At 36.5% G+C, this 24,190-nt stretch overlaps 1 protein-coding gene across 1 annotated transcript in view; it reads left to right on the plus strand.

The window, feature by feature from the left end:
- Positions 1-24,190, plus strand: part of LOC111056747 (protein O-mannosyl-transferase TMTC1) — a 397,568-nt gene that overhangs the window by 311,651 nt on the left and 61,727 nt on the right. Inside the window, 1 exon segment of the mRNA XM_039438835.1 lies at positions 13,006-13,119. Within this exon segment, the coding sequence (XP_039294769.1) occupies positions 13,006-13,119 (114 nt within the window).

The following is a 24,190-nucleotide window of genomic DNA, read 5'->3' on the forward strand; positions in this document are numbered from 1 at the left end:
ATTCTGAGAAGCAAGGTCTAGCCAAGAAGCTTGGAGAAAGGACAGCACTTCCCTTTTGAAATCCTCACCGTGCAGATCTCTTTTTATAGTTACCAAAGACCTATTTGTGAAAATTTCTTGTTCGATTTTAAATGTTCTATTTGTGAGCCGATATTTTAGGCCAATTTATTTGTTATTCGTAAATTTCTGTTTTCATCAATCGATAAATTTAAAAGCTTAAAGTAAATTATCCCTTAATTAATTCGGTGAAGGAGATATTTTAAACTAAAATTCCCCACGTGCTGAAACCGAAGCCTGGATTGCCGCCGATCAAACGATTTTTGATCTAAAGAAGAAAACCACGACCGCCAAGGAAGTTCACGTGAGTTATAAGTTTTAAAAGGGGCCCCAATCTACGCTTCGAAAATATTTCAGTGCAGAAACATAAATTTTTTCTTCGTTAAATTATTGGCCACGCCGACAAGCGCTTTAGCATTTAAGAATCTAGAATTTACTCATATTTAATTTATAAGAATTTGTAGTTGATTAACTATCCTCCGCTGCCTGAACCACGACCCCGAGCATTTTAAAAAAATATTTTCTATAATTCATTTTTCACTATTTTTTCAAACTGTTAAATTTTATCAATCGTAAAATTCTGTTGAATCACGCATGGTATCATGCAAGCACAAGAAAATTTTTAACTGTTCTGTTAATACTAAATTATTATCAACCTGTAAATCAAATTCTGAATCTGCACTGTATGATTACATATTTTATTGTAATATATTTCAGTTTTGTTAATTCGCTTTCTGAGTTCGATTATTTCTTAAGCCTGTCATTATTGTGTCTGATACGTTCTATATCATCAAGAACCGATCGAATACGATCATTGAAATAATTGAATTGAGCTGGATATTGGAACAGGTCTAAGTGGATGTAGCGAGTGGGGTCAGATCGAGATATTTATTCTCTGTCCTTACCTGCTCATATATCAGCTTTTATCTGTTACCTACCTCGACTTTGGAGCGAACGCATCAATTGTACAGCAGTGGCAGCCATAGATCATATAAATTCCTACAATAGAGCTTAAAATCCGACAAGACTCTGTTCTCGAAATATATTCTGAACGATATTTGGTCCAAATACCGTATTTTAATCCTTCAGAACTTATTAGAGACACAGTCCCGTAAATTATCTACATCGGGATTTTTGCTCGACCTGTATGATTTTGTATGCTCATTCTTCACAGGTAATAATTTTAAGGTATCCGTCTTCAGTGTTTAGCGATCGCTACACTACTTATAAAAATTTCATCACTATACAATTTTGTCATTAGAAGAATCAAGGGTGAGCGAGCGTTTAGGCCTCCCGCGATTCCGACAATTGTATTGAATCTTGTAGTGAATCAATCAGTCTGGTGTACATTCAGCGTCCACGCACGCAATTACAAAATTTATAGCCGCTACACCATTGACTCAGTACAAGATTCACTCTACATGTGTGAAGCCATCAAATACCGCTCCACAATATTTATTACATTTAATTGTTATGTATTCCTTCAATTTTTTTTATTATCTTTGCATATTCCGTATTGTATTTTTTACTAACGACGTGGTTGAGTGATAAAGTGGACATTATTGTCCAAACTTCGCCACGTCAACAAATAAAGACGTCATTCCATTCTATTCTAGTTTTCTCAAATTTATTCCTATTATCACTTTTTTGTGAATGAGATACTGTTGAATGGAATATGAAAATGAAATCCAAATTCTTCCCGTGGTTGGAATCAAATTCTGGGGGGTTCAGAAAGGTACTATTTTCCTCTCTTGTAAGGGGAGCTGAAAGAACCCCAGTCGTTTGCAGCTTGATTATTGAAGCATGTCAATCCAGATGATCATACTCATTTAAACTTTCAATAAGGAATTTATGAATTTGATCAGAAAGTGAATATGTAGCCAAGTGAAGGTAGTGAAAACATAAGTCTCGACGTAAGAAAAAACATGTTGAAAACGTATGTATGGAGTACTGCAACATATGGAAGTGAGGCGTGGACAATGGGGGTGAGAGAGGAAAGAAGATTGGCTGCATTCGAGGCATGGTGCTACAGAAGAATGATGAAGATCAGTTGGAGAGATATGATTACAAATGAGCAGGTTTTTGAAAGAGTGGGAGAGAACCGGAACTTCTTGAAGTGGATCAAGCAAAGAAGAGCACAGCTGATTGGCCACATCATCAGACATGACACTCTACTGACAAGGATAATGGAGGGAATGGTTGAGGGAAGGAATATGAGAGGAAGACCTAGGCTGGAGTATATGAAACAATTGCTACGGGATATGAGATGTGGATCATACTACGAGCTGAAGCGGAAAGCGGACGACAGAAAAGCATGGAGAGCTGCTGCCAACCAGCCCTACGGCTGTTAACCCAAGAGAGAGAGAAGGTAGTGAGTTCTTCCAAGAAAATGCAAGAATTATTTCGTTTTTGATTTCAAAAGTTCAAAGTTTTTCTTTTAAAAAGGTTTCATCTCTGAATAAAAATGCTTCATAGTCCAATCATTATAGACATAAAAAAGGGGGTGCTTGCAATTTATATGGTAGTTCTGATTTTTAATATTTCATTTGGGTACATTGGAGAAGTCCAGAACCAAATTCTCCATGCAAAATTTCCTTGTGCTATATACAGAGTGGCCCAAAAACCTCGTATTTTCGGCTCATTTTCCAGTTTTCAACTATTTCTGCCAAATCTCGTGATCGGACAGAAAAGTTTGCTCTTGCCATTTCTATATAATATGTCATTCCCAATCAAATGAAATCATTCGGAGCTCTCTATCTCCAATGAGTACTTAGTCATGATTTTTCAAAATGAGAGAAATTTGAAGAGAAAATCAATTTTTGATGAATTTTAGATTTTGATCAACAATATCTTACGATTGTTACCATTTAGATGTATAATTCAAAATCCCTCTGGATGTATTTTTGTGCTCTACAATCTTAGATTAGGTATCTCATATATATTTCCAGGTACACCTGACAACAATGCTCCTTGTATTGTAAAAAACACCTAATTTTCAGCTTCAATCATCATCACCAACTACATAGTCTTCACATTGATATTTCGCACAATGACATAAGTTCATAAGATTATGTTCTATGAGAATCACCCGTTAGATGCACTTCATCTCAGTATTTCCTAGTGGAGGGCGCGCTTAAGGACACCGGAAGCATCAAAATTTCAAACACTTATAACTTCTGACGCTATGCTCATCGTACTACACTTCATTCTTCTCGGCTTCAAAGCGGTTTCAAATCTTGCATCATAAGTAACATTTGGTCGAAAAATGGAAAATTTATTGTTGAGTGTACTAAAGCCCATATTCCAATACACAAAAAATGGCCAAATTCTATATTCAAAGCAATGTATCTCGGTAACCTTTTATTATAAAAATCATTACTTGATCTTGAAATGAACAATATAGTTTTCTCTTCCACCTGCTGTAAACGATTTATGAAAAAATATTTCCGTAGAGTGAGATTTGATTGTTGAAAAAAATCCGGGAATTGTAGATATTTTTATCATATTAACTGTTTTGGCAGTACTATGATAGGGAAAAGTTATTCAAGATGGATTTTAGACAACTGAGCTCGTAAAGGATGAATTTATCTACAATTTGGAATCAATCGAGAGTTTCTATGATGTATCAGACTCGTTTTAGAAATTCTTGATCAACAGTAAAATCACGGAAAAAATTTAAAAACTGAAATCGCCATTTTTGAAATCTTCTGTTACTTTCAAATGGTATTGGAATTGAAAGTATTATTTATTGGAGTGGGTAGAGGAAGACAATTTCCACATCCTCATCAGATTTGGAAATTTTATCAGAAATATTTCAAAAAGCATGCAGCTTTGAATATAGAAATTGGTAATTTTTTGTGTATTGGGATATGGGCTTAAGTACACTCAACAATAAATTTTCCATTTTCCGACCGAATTTGACTTTTGATACATGATTTTGGACCGCCTTGACGAGCCGAGAACAATGAAGTGTAGTACGATGGAATCTGAGCATTGTGTCAGAAGTTATAAGAGTGTTTAAAATTTTGATCCTTCCGGTGTCCTTAAGCGTGCCTCTTCACTAGGAAATACTGAGATGAAGTGCATCTAACGGGTGATTCTCATAGAACATGATCTTATGAACTTATGTCATTGTGCGAAATATCAATGTGGAGACTACGTAGTTGATGATGTTGGTTGAAGCTGAAAATTAGGTGTTTTTCACAATACAAGGAGCATTGTTGTCAGGTGTACCTGGGAATTCATATGAGATAAAACGCTCTCCCTGATCTCAGATTGTAGAGCACAAAAATACGCCCATAGGAATTTTGAATTATACATCCTAATGGTAACAATCGGAAGATATTGTTGATTAAAATCTGAAATTCATCAGAAATTGATTTTCTCTTCAAATTTCACTCATTTTTGAAAAATCATGACTTAGTACTCATTGGAGATAGAGAGTTCCGAATGAGAGTTCTTTCATTTGATTTGGAATTTCATATTCTATAGAAAAGGCAGAAGCAAATTTCTCTGTCCGATCACGAGATTTGGCAGAAATAGCTGAAAACTGGAAAATGAGCCGAAAATACGAGGTTTTTGGGCCACTCTGTATATAGCACAAGGAAATTTCACATGAATAAATTGGTTCTGGACTCCTCTTATGTACCCAAATAATATATTAAAAAATCAGAACTGCAATATAAATTGCATGCACCAATGTATATAGTGACTGGACTATCAAGGAATTAGAATTGAAATGGATTTTGGCGAATGAATGTTGAATTTCCTTGCTTACTGGTCATTTTCAGTAACTCATTACAAAAGAATATTTTGAGATAAACAAAATCAAATGGGTGCATAACAGAATCGGATGGAATCATAGCATAGGAAGATGGTTCCATGGTTTGGAGGATTCATTCAGAGTTTAGAAATTCTATAACACTCGTATATTCAGGAATGAAGACATTTTTGACAACTAGTTTCTGTTGGATTTCATCACATAGTCCTCATTGTCAATGGAATAATGGATGAGTGAATAAATGTTTATTTATTTATTCCATATTTAGAATCACACAACTTTCAGGAGTACCACAGGCTTGATTCCAAAACGGTCTCTATTCTGATCTATACAACAGTTCTAAAATAGCCGGGTTATGTGTCACTTAGAATAGATAAAACACTCAGTTCTTTGGAACGTATCAAGGATTTTTTTTTTTTGTTGCAAGCTGAATAACTCGTACAGAGCCCTCTAATACCCCACTTTGAAAACCGTCATCCAAGCTACCATTGATCTAACTAGGTATAACACTGCGGTACATTTGCTAATGTAAAACATAGGACGGATTTCAGCCCCTCTGTAATTGAAGAGAATAAAGAAGATAAAGAAAGGAGAGCGCAGTTTATTCATTCCCTTTTTGCGATGTGCACGTTTTAAGAGATGAGGTGGAGGAGTAGGAGGAAGAGGAGGGTTGAATACATTTGTGAGGTTTTCTTTAGGTAGTGGGGGGGGCAGTACCCCAAAATGGGTTTAAGGGGAGAGGGGAACGAGGCCCAAATAAGAGGTAGAACTACCTACTTCCAACTACTACACAGAAAAAGAGGAATCTGCCTTTCAGAAAAAAAGGAACACTACTAACTACATTCCCTTTGAGGTACGGCACTTTTTTTAGCTCTCTTCTTCCTCTTTCTCTTTTCTCCTCCTTCGACCTCTACTTCTTCTCCTCCTCCTCCTACTCCACCACAACATCCTTCTTCTTCTTCTTCTCCTTCCATTTCTCCTTCTTTTTCTACTGCTTCTTCCTCTTCATCTTCATCCGCCTATAGAGCACAGAATGCTTTTCTCCTCCGCAGGCTTATTCATTCTCTCTCTCTCATTTAGCCTTGTGAGTTATATAAGGATCTGCATTATAACCACGTTTTGGTGGAGACCCACCTTTTTATGCTTTTTCCGGGGAGAATTTTTTTTGGCGAGAGTTGAGCAAATTACCGCTTATACATTCATTGCTGCTGCGTTACTATTCTTGTTCTCCTTCTTGTTCGCCTATCTGTATCTTTTCATCATTCTTCTACTCTTCCTCATACTTTTTCCGCTCCTGTTAGTTCAGTTTTAGTTCTCATGCCTCGATGCCTCCCCCCTATTCTTCACTTCTTTATCCTCTAGTACCAATCGCCATTCTCTTTCCATTACATCTTCTATTTCTCATATCTTATGTTCATTTCTCTCTCTTATCCTTTAATAAATAATCCTTCCATTAATAAATAAATCCTTAGTTCAAATAATGAAATTAACGTTTTGGTAGAGAATTAGTGGAGGGGATATTTTTAATATTCTCTCCGAAGAATGGACATTGATATGTCCAAAGCTCCGCCAATTTATGTAGATGCATAACAATTTAATTATTATCTATAGTTATTATATTACAAATTGCTTTTTCATATCATATACAGTTCAATAATTATTTTCTTAGTCTATATTATGTAAATTCATCTATAATTATGCTGTATTGGAAGCTATTGTTTATAAGTGTATAAGCCAGTATATATTGTAATCTACATAAATAAAATACTCAATCAATCAATCAATCAATCAATCCTTTGTTGATCTTCTTCTTATTCGTACTCGGAAATCCCAGCATGTTCATCTCTCTTCATCCTTCCATAACCTCTCTATCATTCACTAGCTTGTGTTCTTGTCAGCTTCATTTTCATTCATCTTCTCCGTTTATTCTCGTCCATCTTCTTGTTTATTTTCTACTCCATCATCTACTTCTCTTTATCACAATTCATTCACTCCTCTTATTATAAGGCTTCTAATTTTCATAGTTCTTTTCTCTCAATACGTTCTCATTTCTTATTTTGTCATGTTACCTTCTCATTTATCCCATTTGTTTCATCATTCATGATATTTCATCTTCTCTTCTCCTGAGATATCATCTGTAAGTCTAATCCTTTTTCAATTTTCTTTCCTCACTCCAACTCTCACTCTTTTCTTCCATTATCGCCTTCTTCTAAAATTTTTCTAGTTCCACTCTCTCAACTGGTTCTTTATCAGTTACTCTCCTTTCTTATCTTCATTTTTTTGAATTATCATTCATCCTCTTCCTTTTTGAACCATCCATACTCTTCCCCCTCCTCATTAATTCTTTTTCACTTTCTTCTGTAACACATTTCTTCTACTCCTTTTGTATTTCCCTCAATCATTAATTATTACTCTCTCCTCATCTTCCTTCCACTTTTCCCAATATCTCCCACTCATCTGCCTTCTTTTCCTCCTCCTCCTTACCCTTCTCCTCCTCTTACTCATCCTCCTACTCTTTCATCCCTCTACTTCTCTTTCTCCTCCTGCTCCTCCTCTCCTTCTACCTCTTCTCTTCCAATTTTTCTACTACTTATCCTCCTTCTCCTCCTCCTCCTTCTCCTCCTCTTCCACCTCCTTCTTTTCCTCTTCCTTCTCCACCTCCTTCTCCTCCTCCTTCTCCTCCTCCTTCTCCTCCTCTTCCTCCTTTTCCTCCTCCTTCTTCCCCTCTTCCTTCTCCACCACCTACTCCTCCAACTTCTCTTTCACCTTCACCTCCTTCAACTCCTCCTTCATCTCCTCCTACTCCTCTCCCATTTCTCCTCCACCTTCACATTCCCCTTCTCCTTTCCCTCTTCTCCTCCTAATCTTCCTCTTTCAATCCTTTCTTCATCCCAATGTTCTCTCTCCTTTCCTTCCTCCTCCAACTCCTTGTCTCCTTCTAACTTCTCGTCCCTTTCCACTCCACATATCTTACCTCTTCTTCTATCCTCAACTGCGGTACTAACTTGTACTGATTCCTTTGGATTATGCAGATATTTTTGTGTGTTCATGGATCCCTCTGCCTTGCTACAAATTGAATGTACAGTCGCAATTTCCTTTACTGCAAAACTCTCTACTTATATGAGTAGCGTATGATTATGAGTATGAGGTCGTTATGCATTGAAAGCATACGCATGCGGTGGAGATAATCCAATACAAGTCTAACGAACCATATGCGCTCCCTTAGTTCTCAAGAAAAAGAGTAGCAGGATCCTCCTCATGTACCTTCTTTGTATGTGTGTTGCTTTGCTCCATGGTCAGGGATTCCCCAGAGAAAATAATTCAAGAAGATTGAAGATCTTCTATGAAGAAGAAATTAATTGAAGAAGATGGAGTAGAACTAAAATAGTATCTTAAGTCACAAGGACGGGAAGAGCCCTTCTGCAGGCGAGAATGATGTTTCTAGTCGAGGCGTTAGCCGAGACTAGAATTCCATTTGAGCACTGCGAAAGACATTCTCGTCCAAGTAACTTACACTATTTTTTGTCATAATAATCTATGAAAGAATAATTGAGGAACAGAAAACATTACCTGCTTGTGCCGACATTACTACATGTATTCTATAAACATAACCTAGTTTACAAGTTTCGAATCAGGAATTTCTTGATTGTAGTTGACAAAACTTCCACCTGGAGCGCTAAAAGGCGGTTTTTGTACAAGTTTTACTGTTCCAAATTCGGAACTAGGAAACATACTCGACTGTAAAGGAAACATATTATAAAACATGTTTATAAAACATGTAAAGGAAACATAGTTTATAAAACATATGATTATGTTACAATGTATGTTACAATCAACTGTTTACCGGCTTGATTTCATGGATGTAAAACAGCTGAAATTGAATGACTATGTCAAAATGAATTTTACATATAAATTGTAGAACTAAACTTTGAAACATCAAGGAATTATAATATGAAAGTAATGATAATTTGTGTAGTAGTGAAGGTGTTTTGTTTGTTACCGATCCAAGGACTGTTACCTACATTTCTTTGTTACCTATAATAGGACTAACTGTTACCAACATTTGTTTGTTACCTATAACAAGACTTGAACCTGTTACACACACATTGATTCTTGGACATATGATTTTTTGCCGTCCTTTTGATTTTTATCAGATTGATCGAAGCTTGACAAACATCAACTGTTTGACATCATCTTTTAATCCAATAGGATTTAGGACTCCAAGAATTCGTACGTCCAAGAATCGATGTGTGTGCACCTGTCCAAGCAACTTTGTGTATTTTACATACAGTATTGATATCATCAACACTTGTGACAGTTATAAGACCTAACATAAGGTTTGTATAATGTGAGTTAATATCAAATAATGGAAAAAAAACTTCATAGTTTTATATAAAAAGACTTGGGCTAATAGTTTTCTGGCTTCACAGTTTCTCAAATTACTCGATATTTTCACGTTTTGAGTAGACCTAATGATCGAGTGCCAAGTTCTACCTATATTCAGTTTTTGATCTTATTTGAAAATTTCGACTTCAACTGCGAGTTACTTCATTAATTTGATTGTATGGTGATAGATGGTGTGATGTTTTTCAATAATTGAAAGAATAAGTCGTTGATGTTTTTGATACCAATATTTTTGGACAATTTTCATCTAGGCTAAATATGGGAAAAACAGTTCTGGGCTTTAAGCATTTTGTTATTTTCCCAATCATTTATTTATAGTTGAGAATCATATTGTATGTATCAATGTATAAAATTATAAACAAATATGTTGTCTCGTTAATAAAAAAATATATATAGTAGTATTGACAACATCAAGGTCCTATTCTATCAATTCTGTTACTGTATCATTGGGAACTAGCAGGTAACCCGTGCTACGCAAGGGTCCATTTTGAAACTTGACAAACTGAAAACTTGACTGAGTGGAATATTGTAGAGTTTGAAGTTGGCATAGAACCATCCTCAGTTGATTAAGGAACTGTATGCAAAATTTAAAGTTGATTTCAGTCCACTAGTTTAGACGTGATGATGCGTCAAACATAATTTTCATATCCCGTACGTGTATAAGCCATTTCTCTCCTTTATTATAGTATAGATAAATTCTTGATACTAACATATTATAACTTGATTCTAACATAATAAAGTGATACAACTCAAATCTTGTTCAGAGACACTTTCCTCAACTTGATGTCAACCTGACAAAATTGGACTGGCTATCAATTTAGTTACCAATTTCAACCATCTGTTTCGAAGAAGTCTTCTTCTAGATCTCTCTAGAACAATGTACCTTGAAAACGTATCCCAGGTACATCGCTCTAGATTATAGTTCTATATCAATATAGCTATGTATTCATGTCCCATGAATCAAATTTCAACATTAATTTTGAAAAATCTAGAAGAAAAATTGAAATTTGGGCTTCGAGGTACTCGAGATTGATATTTTTAGAATCTATGTGCAAAATTTGAAGATCTAAATCATTCCCGTTTTTCCGGTATGCAATCCACAAGTTGGCATGTTTCGATGCGGACAAACACAACCCTACTCTCTCTTATTATATAGATGATTATATTTCTAATTTTATCACCACGGAGTAGAGAGAGTACTTCTTTATTCCGTAATATATTATTATTCACTATTCACTATTCATGAAAATGTGGGAGGACAACAGGTTTGGTTGAGCTTCTTATTCTCATTCGATCCTTATTTTATAGGCTTGCACTGTGAAAAGTAAAATTAAATAAATTAGATCATTTGCAGAATTAAAATAATAATAAAAGAACAAGGTCAACAATGAATTGAATGGATCAGGAAATTTATATCGTTTTTCTTGTTTGCAACCATGTTTCGTGGATGTAACACTGGTTCGTATTGACATTATTTGATGAAACTGAAAGCTGAAGATGGAAATACTCTAAAGTAATTGATGTTACAGTATAATGGATGATGTTTGGGCCTATATTCTCTTGTAATGTCAACATGAATGCTGTCCAATGCTTACATTCCAATACTAATGCTAACGCGCTAATTCTATAACGTGAATCTAACCAGAATGATGATGAAATGATGATCTACCATATCAAGAAAGAGGAATAAAATTATAGCGAATGAAGATGCAAGAACGAACTTTTGAGAGTAGATAACAAAATTCAGTCAGGTAGAGCTGACGATAGCTATTTCTGACAGTGACTTCTCCTTCTCTTGCTCATAATCCTTCTCCTTCTTCTCCGCCTCTTTCTCCTCCTCTTTCTCCTCTTCTTTCTTCTCCTCTTTCTCCTCCTCCTCCTCGTAATCCTCCTCATCCTCCCCCCTTCTGCCCCTCACATTCCTAATCCTTCCCCTCCTCCTCCTCCTCCTCCTTATCACTCACCTCTTTCTTCTTCTTTTTCTTCTCCCACTTTCTTCTCCACTTCTTCTTCTCTCATTCTATCCTTTTCTCGCCCTCCTCTTATCTTTCTGGCAGCTGTCTATCCCTGTTGAAGCCTAATAATGGACTCAAAGAGTGATCGAAAATTCTCTTTGAGAAGACACCTCTCAACTGTCTACCTCTACAGAGGGTGGATTTTGAGTAGGGTATACCAATACCCTAGACTATTTCTCCACTTTAGGAAATTTTAGTGATGATTCGATAAAATTCATGAAAAAAATCGATTCAATGTTATTTTCTCTGTGATTTCTCACATAGCTTGTATCAGGTAGTTACTTTAATACAGAGTGAGTCATATGTATGAGAACCCTTCAACAAGTTGGAGACTATTGTAGATACAATAATGTAACTTTCAGGATAAATTAGTGGTCGAATACTCTACCTTCAGACGTCCAACTGAATTTGAACCCCTCACAAGGGACTTAGGGGTTGTAGCTCGACCATTTTAAATTTTAACACCCGTTGTGTAGTACATTATTTCAAAGGCCTTTCAAAAACAAGAAAGATGTCATCAATGAGAAAGTTGTATGTTGCTTGTATCTTAAATGGAAGCTAATTGAACCTTTAGTTTTAAAAAATGAGGGGTTGTAACTCAAATATTTTAAATTTAAACACTTATTGTGTGGTAAATAATTTCGAATGCCTTCTCAAAACAAGAAAGATGACATCAATAAAAATGTTTTATGATACTTGTATACAAAATGGCGGCCGATTGAAGTTTCAAGAAGAAACTAAAACTTCAATCAGCCGCCATTTTGGATACAAGTCAGTATCATAGAACATTTTTATTGATGTCAACTTCCTTGTTTTGAGAATGCCTTTGAAATGCTGTACCATACAATAGGTGTTAACATTTTAAATATTAGATTTACATCCTTTAAGTCACCCCCTTATGAGGAGTTGAAATTCAGTTGTACGTCAAAAGGTGGAGTATTCTGCCAATATCTTATCCAGTTTACAGATGTAATTAAATAGAGAATGCATTTATTCGAATGCTAATTGATATATAATTATTATTTAACGAGAATCTTAAATAAATGCTGTGAATCACCCCGAAGACTTCTGCTACTGCAGACATTGACAACAGGATTATCAGCTATATGGAAATTCAATGAAAACTACTATCCAAATTTTTGGAAAGTATTAGTATTCACTATACTAATTTTTGGATAGTAGTTCTCATCGAATTTTCATCTAGCTGTCAACTCTGTTGTCAATGTCTGCAGTAGCAGAAGTCTTCGGGGTGATTTACAGCATTTATTTAGGATTTTCGTTAAATAATAATCATTATAATAACTAAAAAGTAAATTCGTATGGCTTTTGTTGGTGGGGAGTCCCTTGCGGGAAGGTCCCACCGCCTGAATATATAATTTAAGCCGTCAATGGGCCTTACGACTGTCATACTTCAGCCGGGACCGACAGTTTAACGTGCCCATCCGATAACACGGGAGTGATCTGGTTAAAAAACTTTTGGTTATGAGAGGGACTGAACCCGGGATCTCTGTGCTGCTACGTAAGCACTCTATCCACTAGACCACGGATCACTCCATTATAATAACTTATCCTTTGAGTTACAGTAGCCTATAACATCTACAACAGTCTTCAACTTATGAAGGGTTCCCATACATATGGTTCACTCTGTATATAGTTCCTATATAATAATGTGAATTTCAGTAGACATTCGATAAGATTTATAAGAAAATTTGACTCTTATAGTGTTATTATCCCTGTGTTTTTTTACAGAGCTGGTATCAGAGCACTCCCACACAACGCCAAAATGCACTACAACCTGGGAAACTATCTGCGAGATACGGGGAGGCCTGAACTGGCCAAAAAGCACTACTCTGAAGCTTTGAGGTGAGTTTTCAACCAATTTCTAAAGTTTTCTTCTGTATCTTTATTTACTTTTCCTACAGTTACGTTGAAAAGTGGCCATTGCTGCACTGATTACAGAACGCAAAGCATCACTTTTCCGCTCTAGTGCGGGAAAAATTTTTCTGCACTCCAGATTTGCAACATGGCAACGCAAAATACTCAGTAGGTTATATGGAGCAACAGTGCAGCAAAATCAAAATGAAGTTGGTAACAGTGACTGCTGTGGCTGCTATAGTGAGCAGAGGTGCAACCAAGCACAACGCGCAAATTATTACTATTATATATTATAACCAAGGACAACGAGGACTTTAGGATTTTAGGATTAAGGTTTTTATCAATAATAAAATTACACAGAAAAACATTTGATAGATTTCAGGCAATTTTACCCATAATTACCAACTTTTCATATTCAATGGTAACTGTAGGAAAAAATTAATGTGGAATACGTGCGCAAAGTTCCTCTGCTTCTTCTTCTTCTTCTTCTTCTTAAGGTGCCTGTCCGTTTCGAACGTTGGCGATCATATTGGCTATGATGACTTTGTTAGCTGCGCTCCGGAACAATTGAATGGAGGTTTTTCCAAACCAGGCTCTCATATTGGCCAGCCAGGATATTCTTCTTCGACCTGGGGCTCTCCTGCCTTCTATTTTGCCCTGCAGTATGGTCTGCAATAGCTCATATCTGCCCCTATTGCGCATTATGTGGCCCAAGTATTGCAACTTCCTGAATTTTATGATGTTAACCAGTTCTGGGGCCATATTCATCCTCCTCAACACCTCCTGATTGGTAATTCTATCAGTCCATGGTATCCTCAGGATTCTCCTATACAGCCATAACTCAAATGCTTGGAGCTTTGCTACTGTGTTTTGCTTTAGAGTCCATGATTCAACACCATACAACAGTACTGAGTACACATAGCACTTCAGTAATCGAATCTTCGTATGCAAGGTGAGGTCATGGCTCTTGAAAACAGACCCCATTGTTATGAAAGCACTTTTGGCTTTTGCAATCCGACACCGGATCTCCTGAGAATTATCCCATGACTCATTAATCATAGTTCCAAGGTAGGTGTATTGTGTGACCCTATTAATTTTCGTCTGACCAATGTACAGCTCCGCTCCTTGGATGTCATATTTACTAATGATCATGAGCTTTGTTTTGGCTGAGTTTATATCAAGTCCATAGGTTTTACTCGTTTCTGCAATCCTATCCATCAGCTTTTGCAGGCCCTCCATGGAATCAGAGAACACAATGGTATCATCAGCATAGCGTAAATTGTTAAGCTTCTCTCCATTGATTGAGATACCTTCATTCATATATTCAAGTGCTTCTCTGAAAATGTGCTCTGAATATAGGTTGATTAGATATAATGAATATAGGTTGATAGGTGATAGTATGCAACCTTGTCTAACTCCTCGCAGGATCTTCACCTGTTCTGTATGTTCTCCATCTACTCGGAGAACAGCTGATTGATTCCAATATAAGTTGGCTATAATTGTTAGGTCTTTTCCATCAATACCAGTTCATCTCAAGACATCTATCATTTTCTCATGTTGAACACGGTCGAAGGCCTTCTTGTAATCAATCAGACATGCAAAAACATTACAACCCACATCTCTGCATCTTTGAAACAGAACCTGCACACCAAACAGAGCTTCCCTTGTTCCCACAGCCTTTACAAAACCAAATTGATTGGGTGAAATTTGATCTTCACATATGTTATAAATTCTTTTGTGAATGACTTTTAAAACACTTTAAGCATGTGACTCATCAAACTTAATGTTCGGAAGTCTCCACAGGCTTTTGCACTTGACTTCTTTGGAATTGCAATGAACTCTGACTCCAACCATTGATTTGGGATTTTTCCTGTTGAGTATATGTGGTTGAAAATTTTGGTTATTGTCTTCATATTTTCTTCATCCATTAACTTCAACAATTCAATGGATATTTCATCTGGTCCCGTTGCCTTTCCATCCTTCATCTGCTTCATGGCCGCCTTCACCTCTTCCAATAGAATTTTCGGTCCAGTGTCATCTTCAAAGACAGGCTGCTGTGCTCTGAGGTCATGGAATAAATCCTTTAAATATTGCTCCCACACCTTCTTCCTCTCATCCTTATCAATCACCAAATTGCCGTGTACATCCGCTAACCGACCACTTTTGTTAAAAAAGAACTTCCCAGCCACTTCCTTTACTTCACGATGGACATTGAAGCTATCATAGCGACTTTGATATAGCTCTATCTCCTGACACTGTTCAACCTTTTCTCTCTCCTTGGCCTCCCTGATCTTTCTTCTAATGATAGTATGGATCCTTCTATACTCAACAAGATTGTCTTTGTGACTCTTCCTCAGTTCCATAAGTTCCAGTATCTCATCAGTCATCCATGACCTACATTTCCTTGGGTCCCTTCTCAGGTATTGATCTTTTATACCTTTCACTGTTTCCTTTACAATTGCAAGTCCCCCCTCCACACTCTCCAGATCTCCACCCACTCTCAATCTCTCATTCAAGTCATTCCTCACCATCTGCCGTACAACAGGATCCTTCAGTCTTCTGAGATCATAACTCTTCACCTTCCGGACTGCAACTCTCTTCAATCTGACCTTAAACCTGCCAACCAAAGGTGTGTGATCAGATTGGATATCTGCCCCAGGATATGTTTTGACAGATATACAACTGTTATATTTTATTAATTATATTTTTCAAAAGTACTCTTTCTTTTATTAAATAAAATAATAATAAATTGATTATTATATTGAATTTAATGATAATAATAATATTAATGATTGGATGATGATTAATGAATTTAATGATTGGATAATAATATCTTCATCAAATAGAATGACGATTGGCTCCAGTTACAGTGCTCGGTAACCATCATCACAAAGAACGTTACATTCAAAGATCTGACTGAATGGAACGGGAAAAACCCGTTGCTAACGCATGCGCGATACGGTGCTGTCTGAGACAAGGAGTGGTTTGTCTGGAGTGACGTTCGGTTGCGGAGCAGAGCGAAAGTCTGTACGCACCTTTAGATTCAATGAACTAGGAGTGAACCAATAGATTCAATATCGATCTTACGAATATAGATTTTTCGATCAATATTAATTGTTTAATATAGATGAATCCATCAAATATGAAGAAAAATGAAAATCTCAGTACCCTTTTTGGAATATTTTAGCACAACATGTTCCAGACATTGATGCCATTTTCAAGTGATCTCAAAAAGTTTCAAGTGAAAATTGCATCAATGTCCGAAACATGTTGTGATAAAATATTTCAAAAAGGGTACTGAGATTTTTATTTTTCTTTATATTTATATTACAAGTAGCCCTATACAGAAAAGAGATAAATGGATCCATCAATATGGATTATAAATTTATGGATTTGATGAGTGTATTGGATACCTGGTTTGAAACAGAACTGTTCCAATTGTTCAGATCCTTACAACAAACGAAATATCAAATAAATGTTGGTTATATTTCACTGTCACATTATTCAATGACAGTCTATTCCACAATCATCAAGAGCGAAACTCACAATTTTAATATTCAATACTACTTTGAAATTATAATTGAGATCAATAACTGAAAAAGACAGACCGAAAAACTTAACATTCTATTTAGATCTTATTATGGCAGATTTTTCGTGACATTGAACAAATGTAATATTGAGTCCCAAATGTTTAACAGACTTCAGACTTTGGACTGAATATTTTTCAAGTTGAATTACACTCAGTTTCCCAAAACTGTCGTTTTTACTTGTCACTCTAATTCCTGCCTTCTCTACCACATTGTCTCCTCTCCTAACCCTTCTTGTCCTATCACTTCTTCTCCCTCTTGTTTTTCTCTGTCTCCTCCACTTGACTGGTTGTCGACCACAAGTCCTTTAATCCTGTCCAACAGGATTGCAATCCTTTCGACGGTGTCAGACTGTCAAGTCTACTTGCCATCCTGTTTCTCATCCTTCTTCCCTTTCTTCTTCTTCTTCTTCTTCTTCTTCTTCTTCTTCTTCTTCTTCTTCTTCTCCTGCTTCTCCCAAATCTTTGTTCTCCACCACGTCCTATCACTGCTCTACTATCTCACTCAGTTTATTATACAATTGACTTCTCTATTATTCTAGTTCTGCTACTAAAATATTTTCGACTCCCTTTTTCCATTACAGTACTTCCAACTCATTATTTTTTTCGTATTTTCTTCATTACTTCCACATTTTACCATCACATTCTTCTTTTTCTGTTTTATTCATCGCTGTTTTATATTTAGCTGATTCTTCCGCGCTCTTTCCTTTCTTTTTCCTGTAATACACCTCTCCATTGACAAAAATGTTTATCTCTACACCCTCTTTTCTCCTACCCTTGCTTTCTTCCATTCTTCCGCATCTCTCTTCTTTTCCTGATATCTCCTAGATGACCACACTGTTCTCTTGCTTTTATTCCCCCGGGGAACACTCTATTGGTCAGCGGTCTACTCCTCTCTTACAACTCTTCCTTCTCCTATCCCTCTCGCTCCTCCTTCTTCTCGTCCTCCTCCTTCACCTCCTCTTCCACCTCTTTCTACTCCTCATCCTCCTGCTCATACTGCTTCTCCTCCTCCTTTTCATTCTCCTTTTCCTCCTCTTCCTCCTCCTACTACTCCTTCTCCTCAACTGCAATTCATCCATCACTGGACCACCAAGTGTTGGTTAGTGGCTTAGCAGCCTCCTACAGCTCACAGAGAAGTCACTCACTCACTCTAACCTATCTGGACTCAACAACCGCCAATCTCTATCTTCCATTTCCACTTCATTTCTTCCTTTTTCCTTCTCCCTCTTCTTCTTCTCCTCCACCACTTTTTCCTCCATATTTTCGCCTTTGTTTTTTTCTCCATTATTCTGATCTTTTTGTTTCCTCTCTACTTTTTACTGCTTCTTCTCACTGATTCCTTCTCTTCCTATTATTATTTTTCAATTCCTTTATCCTCATGTTCTTCTTCCCTTCCCTCCTCTTGACCCTTCTCCTATTTCCACTACTAATATAACTACTTCTCTCTCTTATCATCATTCTTGTTTCTTATCTTACTCTTCATCTACTCCTTCTTCTCTCTTCCTCTTCCATTTTCTTTTCTTCGCCATGCTGTCCCCCTCTCTTGTCATTTCTCTTTTCCAAGTCTTTCCGTGGTTGTGTATGAGAGCGGTCTTTTATTGCCCTAGCTTCGCCTACATCACTTCTATTCTTGTCGAGTGTAAATAAAAAGGCAATAATTTATCCATATATCTATATATTTCTCCTACTCTTTTCCTTTTTCTCGTTCTCCTTTATTCTTCTCTTCTCTCTCACTCCCACCTTGATATTCTTCTCCTTCCTCAGCTCTTTATCACTGAAACTCACTGGCTACCTCCATCGTTTTTGTCTGATACAAACCTCTTTCCCAGTTCATCATTTCTGTCTTATAGCCTACTTTTCTCCTACATTCCCTTCTAGTTTGTTATAATATACTCTCTCTTTTCCAATCAATCCGATCAATTTTGGTGCTATCTCCCTACATTCTCTGTTTTTTTTTCAATACAATCCCTATCTTGAAACTTCTTCAATGTCCGATAAGTTCACATAACATGAAATATTAACAAAATAATCAAATTAACCTTCAGAAACAATGGAGCCCTGAGGTATAGCAGCTGTCTGGGAGAATCATATTGAGTGTTTGGATTCCTGAATCGATCGATATATTATCACCATGCAATCATTATTCTCATCCAGAAAATTGATCCCAAGTTCTCTTAAAATTCTCGCGATAAATGAAAGTGATCATCCAAGTTCAATTTGAATGAGAAAACAAGGAGAAGCTGGTCTTTCCAACTTTTACTTTGTAAAAATGTATCTTTCATAATCTCCTAATGGACAGCCAGCCGTCAGTTGGAAAAATTCCAGGAGATCAATACAGCACAAGTGCCGTTGTTCACATTTTTATCTCCGATTCCTCCCTTAGTTTTTGGAATCATTATTCGAAAACAAATCAAAATAATGATGGCCGACCATGTAACACGACTCGCCCGCATTCAGAGTCTCTTTGCGACTGGAAAAAATTGGGAAAATAATTCAAAAACAGTCGCAATCAATAGAAAATAACGACGTTGAACTCTTAACGAGCAGAAATCGCTTCAGTTATTGAATTTCACTCAAAGGCTCGTTTGTTGTCACGTGACCTTGGGTGATTTCACGTGTCACTTATCATCAGTGACGTCATTGATCATTGAGGGTCGTGGGTTCGATTACCATTGAGCTCGGCATTTGGTGATTACATATTTTATATTTCTGAAGTACTAGGATATCACATATTATATCTCATCGGTGACGTCATTATTGATTCATAGTTCTAGGTTCAAGTCCCATTGAACTCGACATTATTCTAGATTACATATTTTACTGAGACACTAAAAGCCGGTCTCCGAGCTCGGGATTTACGTAAGTTCTGGACTTTAAACAGCTGGAGTGAAAAAAATTGGCTTCCCAAAACGGGGGCGTAGTCGCGGTTGATAGTTGCAGCAAAATAGATCTCTATTTTCTCATTTTTATAATTGGAAACGTTTTTCCTTGACGAAATAAAACATTCCTAAATGATTCAAAATAGCTGAAACTTTACACTAGTCTCTCTTTATTGTACTTTGTGTCCAATTTTAGAGTTTTTCGAGATTTGATTTGAACGTGACTTTGACGCATGACTACGTCTACGCCCCGTTTCGGAAATCATATTTTCTGACTCCAGCTGTTTGAAGTTTAGAACTTAGGTAAATCCCGAGCTCAGAAACCAGCCCTGAAGTGGAACTCTGAATATGATGGAATTAATGAGATGATAAATGATGAATGATGATGTGGAGTTTCTACATGAGGTTAAGTTTCATTGAAAGAAATAATTATAAGATGTTCACTAAAACTATGTTTATACATATTTTTCATTGTGATATTTTTCAAGGCATGGAACGGGAAGATAACTATATGCTACTCCTACTGGCAAACAATTGATTTTTACTTAATATGTCAGTGGTTTGTTTCATTTTCACGTTTTGTGCCTTACTTGTTATTTTTTATGTTGATGGAAGCCATTATACTGGGTTATGTTACATCTTATTGTAATTCTTGATTTACTGAAAGTGATGAACTCTAATTGGATTTGAAACAAATTATCCATATTCATGAGGAGATCTTATGAAATGAATCCATCTCCATAGGTTGAACTACAGTGCTCTCATCATTCAAGAGTCAGACATCTTGGAAAATTGCATCAGTCCTGTTTTATTCATGGAAATGGGTGGAGCTGGATTGGAAAGCCTCAATTTTCGCTCGCGGAAAATTGGAAAGCTAGTCGGAAAAGTCTCGAAAGAGTAGTTAGCTACTCAGAGCTCTGAATAGTTTCTCCAACATCATCTATTATCGGCTTCATTCTCATGCTTTTTCCATCATAGTTCGAGAGAGAAGTTCTCTGTTCTAGTTTGTGAGAGGGGAAGAAGAAGGTAAAGAAGAAGAGGTGGGTTTCGATTGGAGAGAGAAAGAAAGAGAGATAGATAGCGGAGGAAAAGAAAGAAAGAAAAAGAGATTAGGAAGAGATAGGACGAGAGTTAGTGAGTGAGAGAGAAGTGAATCACGAGAGATAGGTTGAAAATAGATTATAGAGAAGAAGTGAGAAAGAGTACTTGTGATTGAGAAAGGAGCTAGCAAATGATAACTTATTCGACGGAAGAATAGAGATTTAAAAAAAGTTGATTGATATAGTTAGGAATGGAATAGCAGAAGAACTGTTCAGAAAAGAAGTTCTGACTCAAATATTCACTGTATTAATAGTTATTACATTTTGTGTCCCAAAAATGTGATATACTGGATCAAAAATGCAGAATGCTGTTGTGCAAGTAATCCAATGTGATCCAATATTTCTGGGCTGATTATTTTTCGAATTCCAGTAGATTTTATCAATCAATAAATATATATATTCATACAACCATAACTTCATCCATACAACCTGATAACTTCATCCAGACTGAGGGGAGATCATGAAATAAAGAGAAAATTATGTACGCAAAATAAGATCAAGAAAAACAGATTATCTTTCATGAGATCACAGACAAGTCAAATTTGATGAGTCAAGTCATTGCAGCCTTTTTAATCTCGTTACTTCTCATTGAGAAAAGAAAATTTCTTTGCATTTAATGCCTCATTCCAAACTTATAAGCTGGAGAATTTTCCCTTCCAAACTTTTCTTAGGGCTCAGAACAATTTGTATTCCCTTCATCAACTCAGTATGATTTCCTTTCAAGAATATTTACATTATTATGAATGAACTTAAAAATATAATAACTTTATAATAAAATGAGATAAAATGAACTTGATATGAAGAAATCTGTGTGAATTATCTAATAGTACTCTATCGTGAAGAAGGAGTTTATTAAAAGTTTGAGGTGTTACAGCTATCAATTTCTATCGAGGAAATTAGAGTATTGATTGTATCCTTGAAAGACTGTCTATTTTACATCTCAATCGTTTCAGTGAAGAGTTGTAATAACGCACAGACTATTCTAGATGGAGAAAGCATTCTGAGTGATATGTATAGTGGAGGAAATTAGCTAATCACCTTGTAAAATGGAAGCTCCACCCCCAATGGGCGTGTCTTGTCTCAGCCAATGACAGAGTTCGACCCAAAGTGCGAGATAAATTACTTTTAACACGGCTCTTTCTCGAAGCCGGAGAGGTCCGATGCTCTATCCTCCACTAATAACTCCCACTACCTAGCAGCATTCTCCTTCTTTTGTGTCTGAGTGAGAGAGCTTTTTAACGCGACGCGGGAACACTCCCCTCCATCTATTGCTGGCAACGTTCCAAGTAGTGTACTGGTCAGCAGGTATATTGGTTTGTGTATGTTTCAGAGATGTTTTCATCACAAGAACATGAAGCAAAATAACACGGCGCATCCAATTGTGCGCAGGATGTCCGTCTGTGTCTACGCTACAAACTGTGGAGGGAGAAATGGGTTTCTCCTCTTCATGTTAAAAGTAATTTATCTCGCACTTTAGATCAGCCAACCACCAATCACATCACTCAATCAATTGTGCATATTCTGCTGCTCTTGTTCGATATTGTAGCTTACTTGTAACTTACTTATAGCAGTATCACACCTGGAAGTGGCATGAAGAATTTTTCATACATGTAGAATCTTGTGATAACCTTGAGACGTTTCATCCACTTCAGCTTCTCTATGTGCTTCTTTTGAACGGGAGTAATACAAAACTAATCTACAACCAGTAATCTAATTTCAAAGGAGGAAAACATCCTCACGATATTGTAAAACGTGTCGAATTCCAATAAAAATATTCTCTCTAACAAGATTTATTGAGAGGTATTGGAAATTGGGCTTAGAAAGACGCCTCTCAAACTCTCTCTGACCCTCTCTCTCTCTTCTACATTATCTTCAACTTTCTCATGACCTCCTCTCATTACTCTCTCCCTCTCTACCCATCATACTCACCCTTGCTCTCTTTTTGCTCTCGAGTTGTGATGATTGGATTATTGAACTCTCTCGCGTATTTATTCAAAATAAGTGGAAAGTTGTTTTTTTCATTCGAGGCTCGTGTGGCCTTAAAGCTGCTCGCGATGATTTCTTTTTGAAAATGGGCGCCGAGATATTTTTCCAATCAAGGGTGAAAGTTCAAAGATTGCTGCTGAGCAAATAGGAGTGGGAGTAAGATGATGAAACTGAGAGCGAGTGAGAGGTGAGAGGGAACGGAATGATGATCAAATAGCACGGAATTGAAGGAGAAAAGAAAAAGAAGAAAAGAAGAAGAAGGAGAAGAAAAAGAAGAAGAAGAAGAAGAAGAAGAAGAAGAAGAAGAAGAAGAAGAAGAAGAAGAAGAAGAAGAAGAAGAAGAAGAAGAAGAAGAAGAAGATGATGATGATGATGATGATGATGATGATGATGATGATGATGATGATGATGATGATGATGATGATGATGATGATGATGATGATGATGATGATGATGATGATGATGATGATGATGATGATGATGTGATGATGATGATGATGATGATGATGAAGATGAATAAGGAGAATGAGAAAAGCAAGAAAGATAAAGGAAAAGATAGAGAAAAAGAAAAAAAAGAGTGGGTGAAGAAGTAAGGAAGAGAAATCAAAGGAAAATTCGAAGGAGAAATTCATGGAAGAGTGATAAGGAAGTACGTCAAGAAGTCGATTAGAGGAAATAGAAGAAGAAAACCAGGGGAAAATGGAAAGAGAAAAAATTGGGAATTGGTGGCAAGGAAAGAAAATGGAATCATTATGTTCATAGATGGAGACGGAAGAGAGTTTTGACAAAAATCAAAAGAGCACCACAGGAATAGAACAATAGACACAGAATGATAACTTTATAATGAAGAGAGTGAGTACAGAAAGGAATTAAAGAAAATTAAGGAGACGAAGGAGGGATAGAAGAATGGTCGGAATGGAGAAGCATAGGAGAAAATAAATTTTGAATGCGTTTAATATAAATATCCGATTCGGAAGCTTCATTTTCTTTTCGCCGTCTTCTTCTTCTACTTCTTCGACCATCTTAGAGAGGAAGGAAGGAATTCAACTGCCTTTTTTCAGCTTCCATTCATTTATTTTCTCTTTAAACTTTTGCCGGGCTCGTCTTTGGTAATGAAAATTCCCTACGTAAATTCTTCTGTGAAACGAAGAGAGCGGGACAGAATTTCATTTCAATTTTCAAACACTAGCACTCGATCGGATATCGTTGTACTTCAGAAGAAGATGGTGGAGAAGAAGAAGAAGAAGAGGAGGAAGAAGAATGAGAAGAGGTTGAAGAAGAAGAAGAAGAGAAAGAAGAGGAGAAGAAGGAGAAGAAGGAGAGGAAGAAGGATAATAAAAGAAGAGGAAAATGAATAAATCATGAAACCGAAGAAAAAGAATAGGGAGAAGAGTGAAAATGAGTTATCAAGAGGAGGGAAAAATAATGAACCAAGAGGTAGAAGGGAATAAGGGAAAGAAAGAGCAGAAGAAGAGAAAGAAGTTTAAGGAGATTGAAGTATGAGG

This window comes from Nilaparvata lugens, chromosome 12, assembly GCF_014356525.2.
Source record: "Nilaparvata lugens isolate BPH chromosome 12, ASM1435652v1, whole genome shotgun sequence".
NCBI classification, from domain to species: Eukaryota; Metazoa; Arthropoda; class Insecta; order Hemiptera; family Delphacidae; genus Nilaparvata; species Nilaparvata lugens.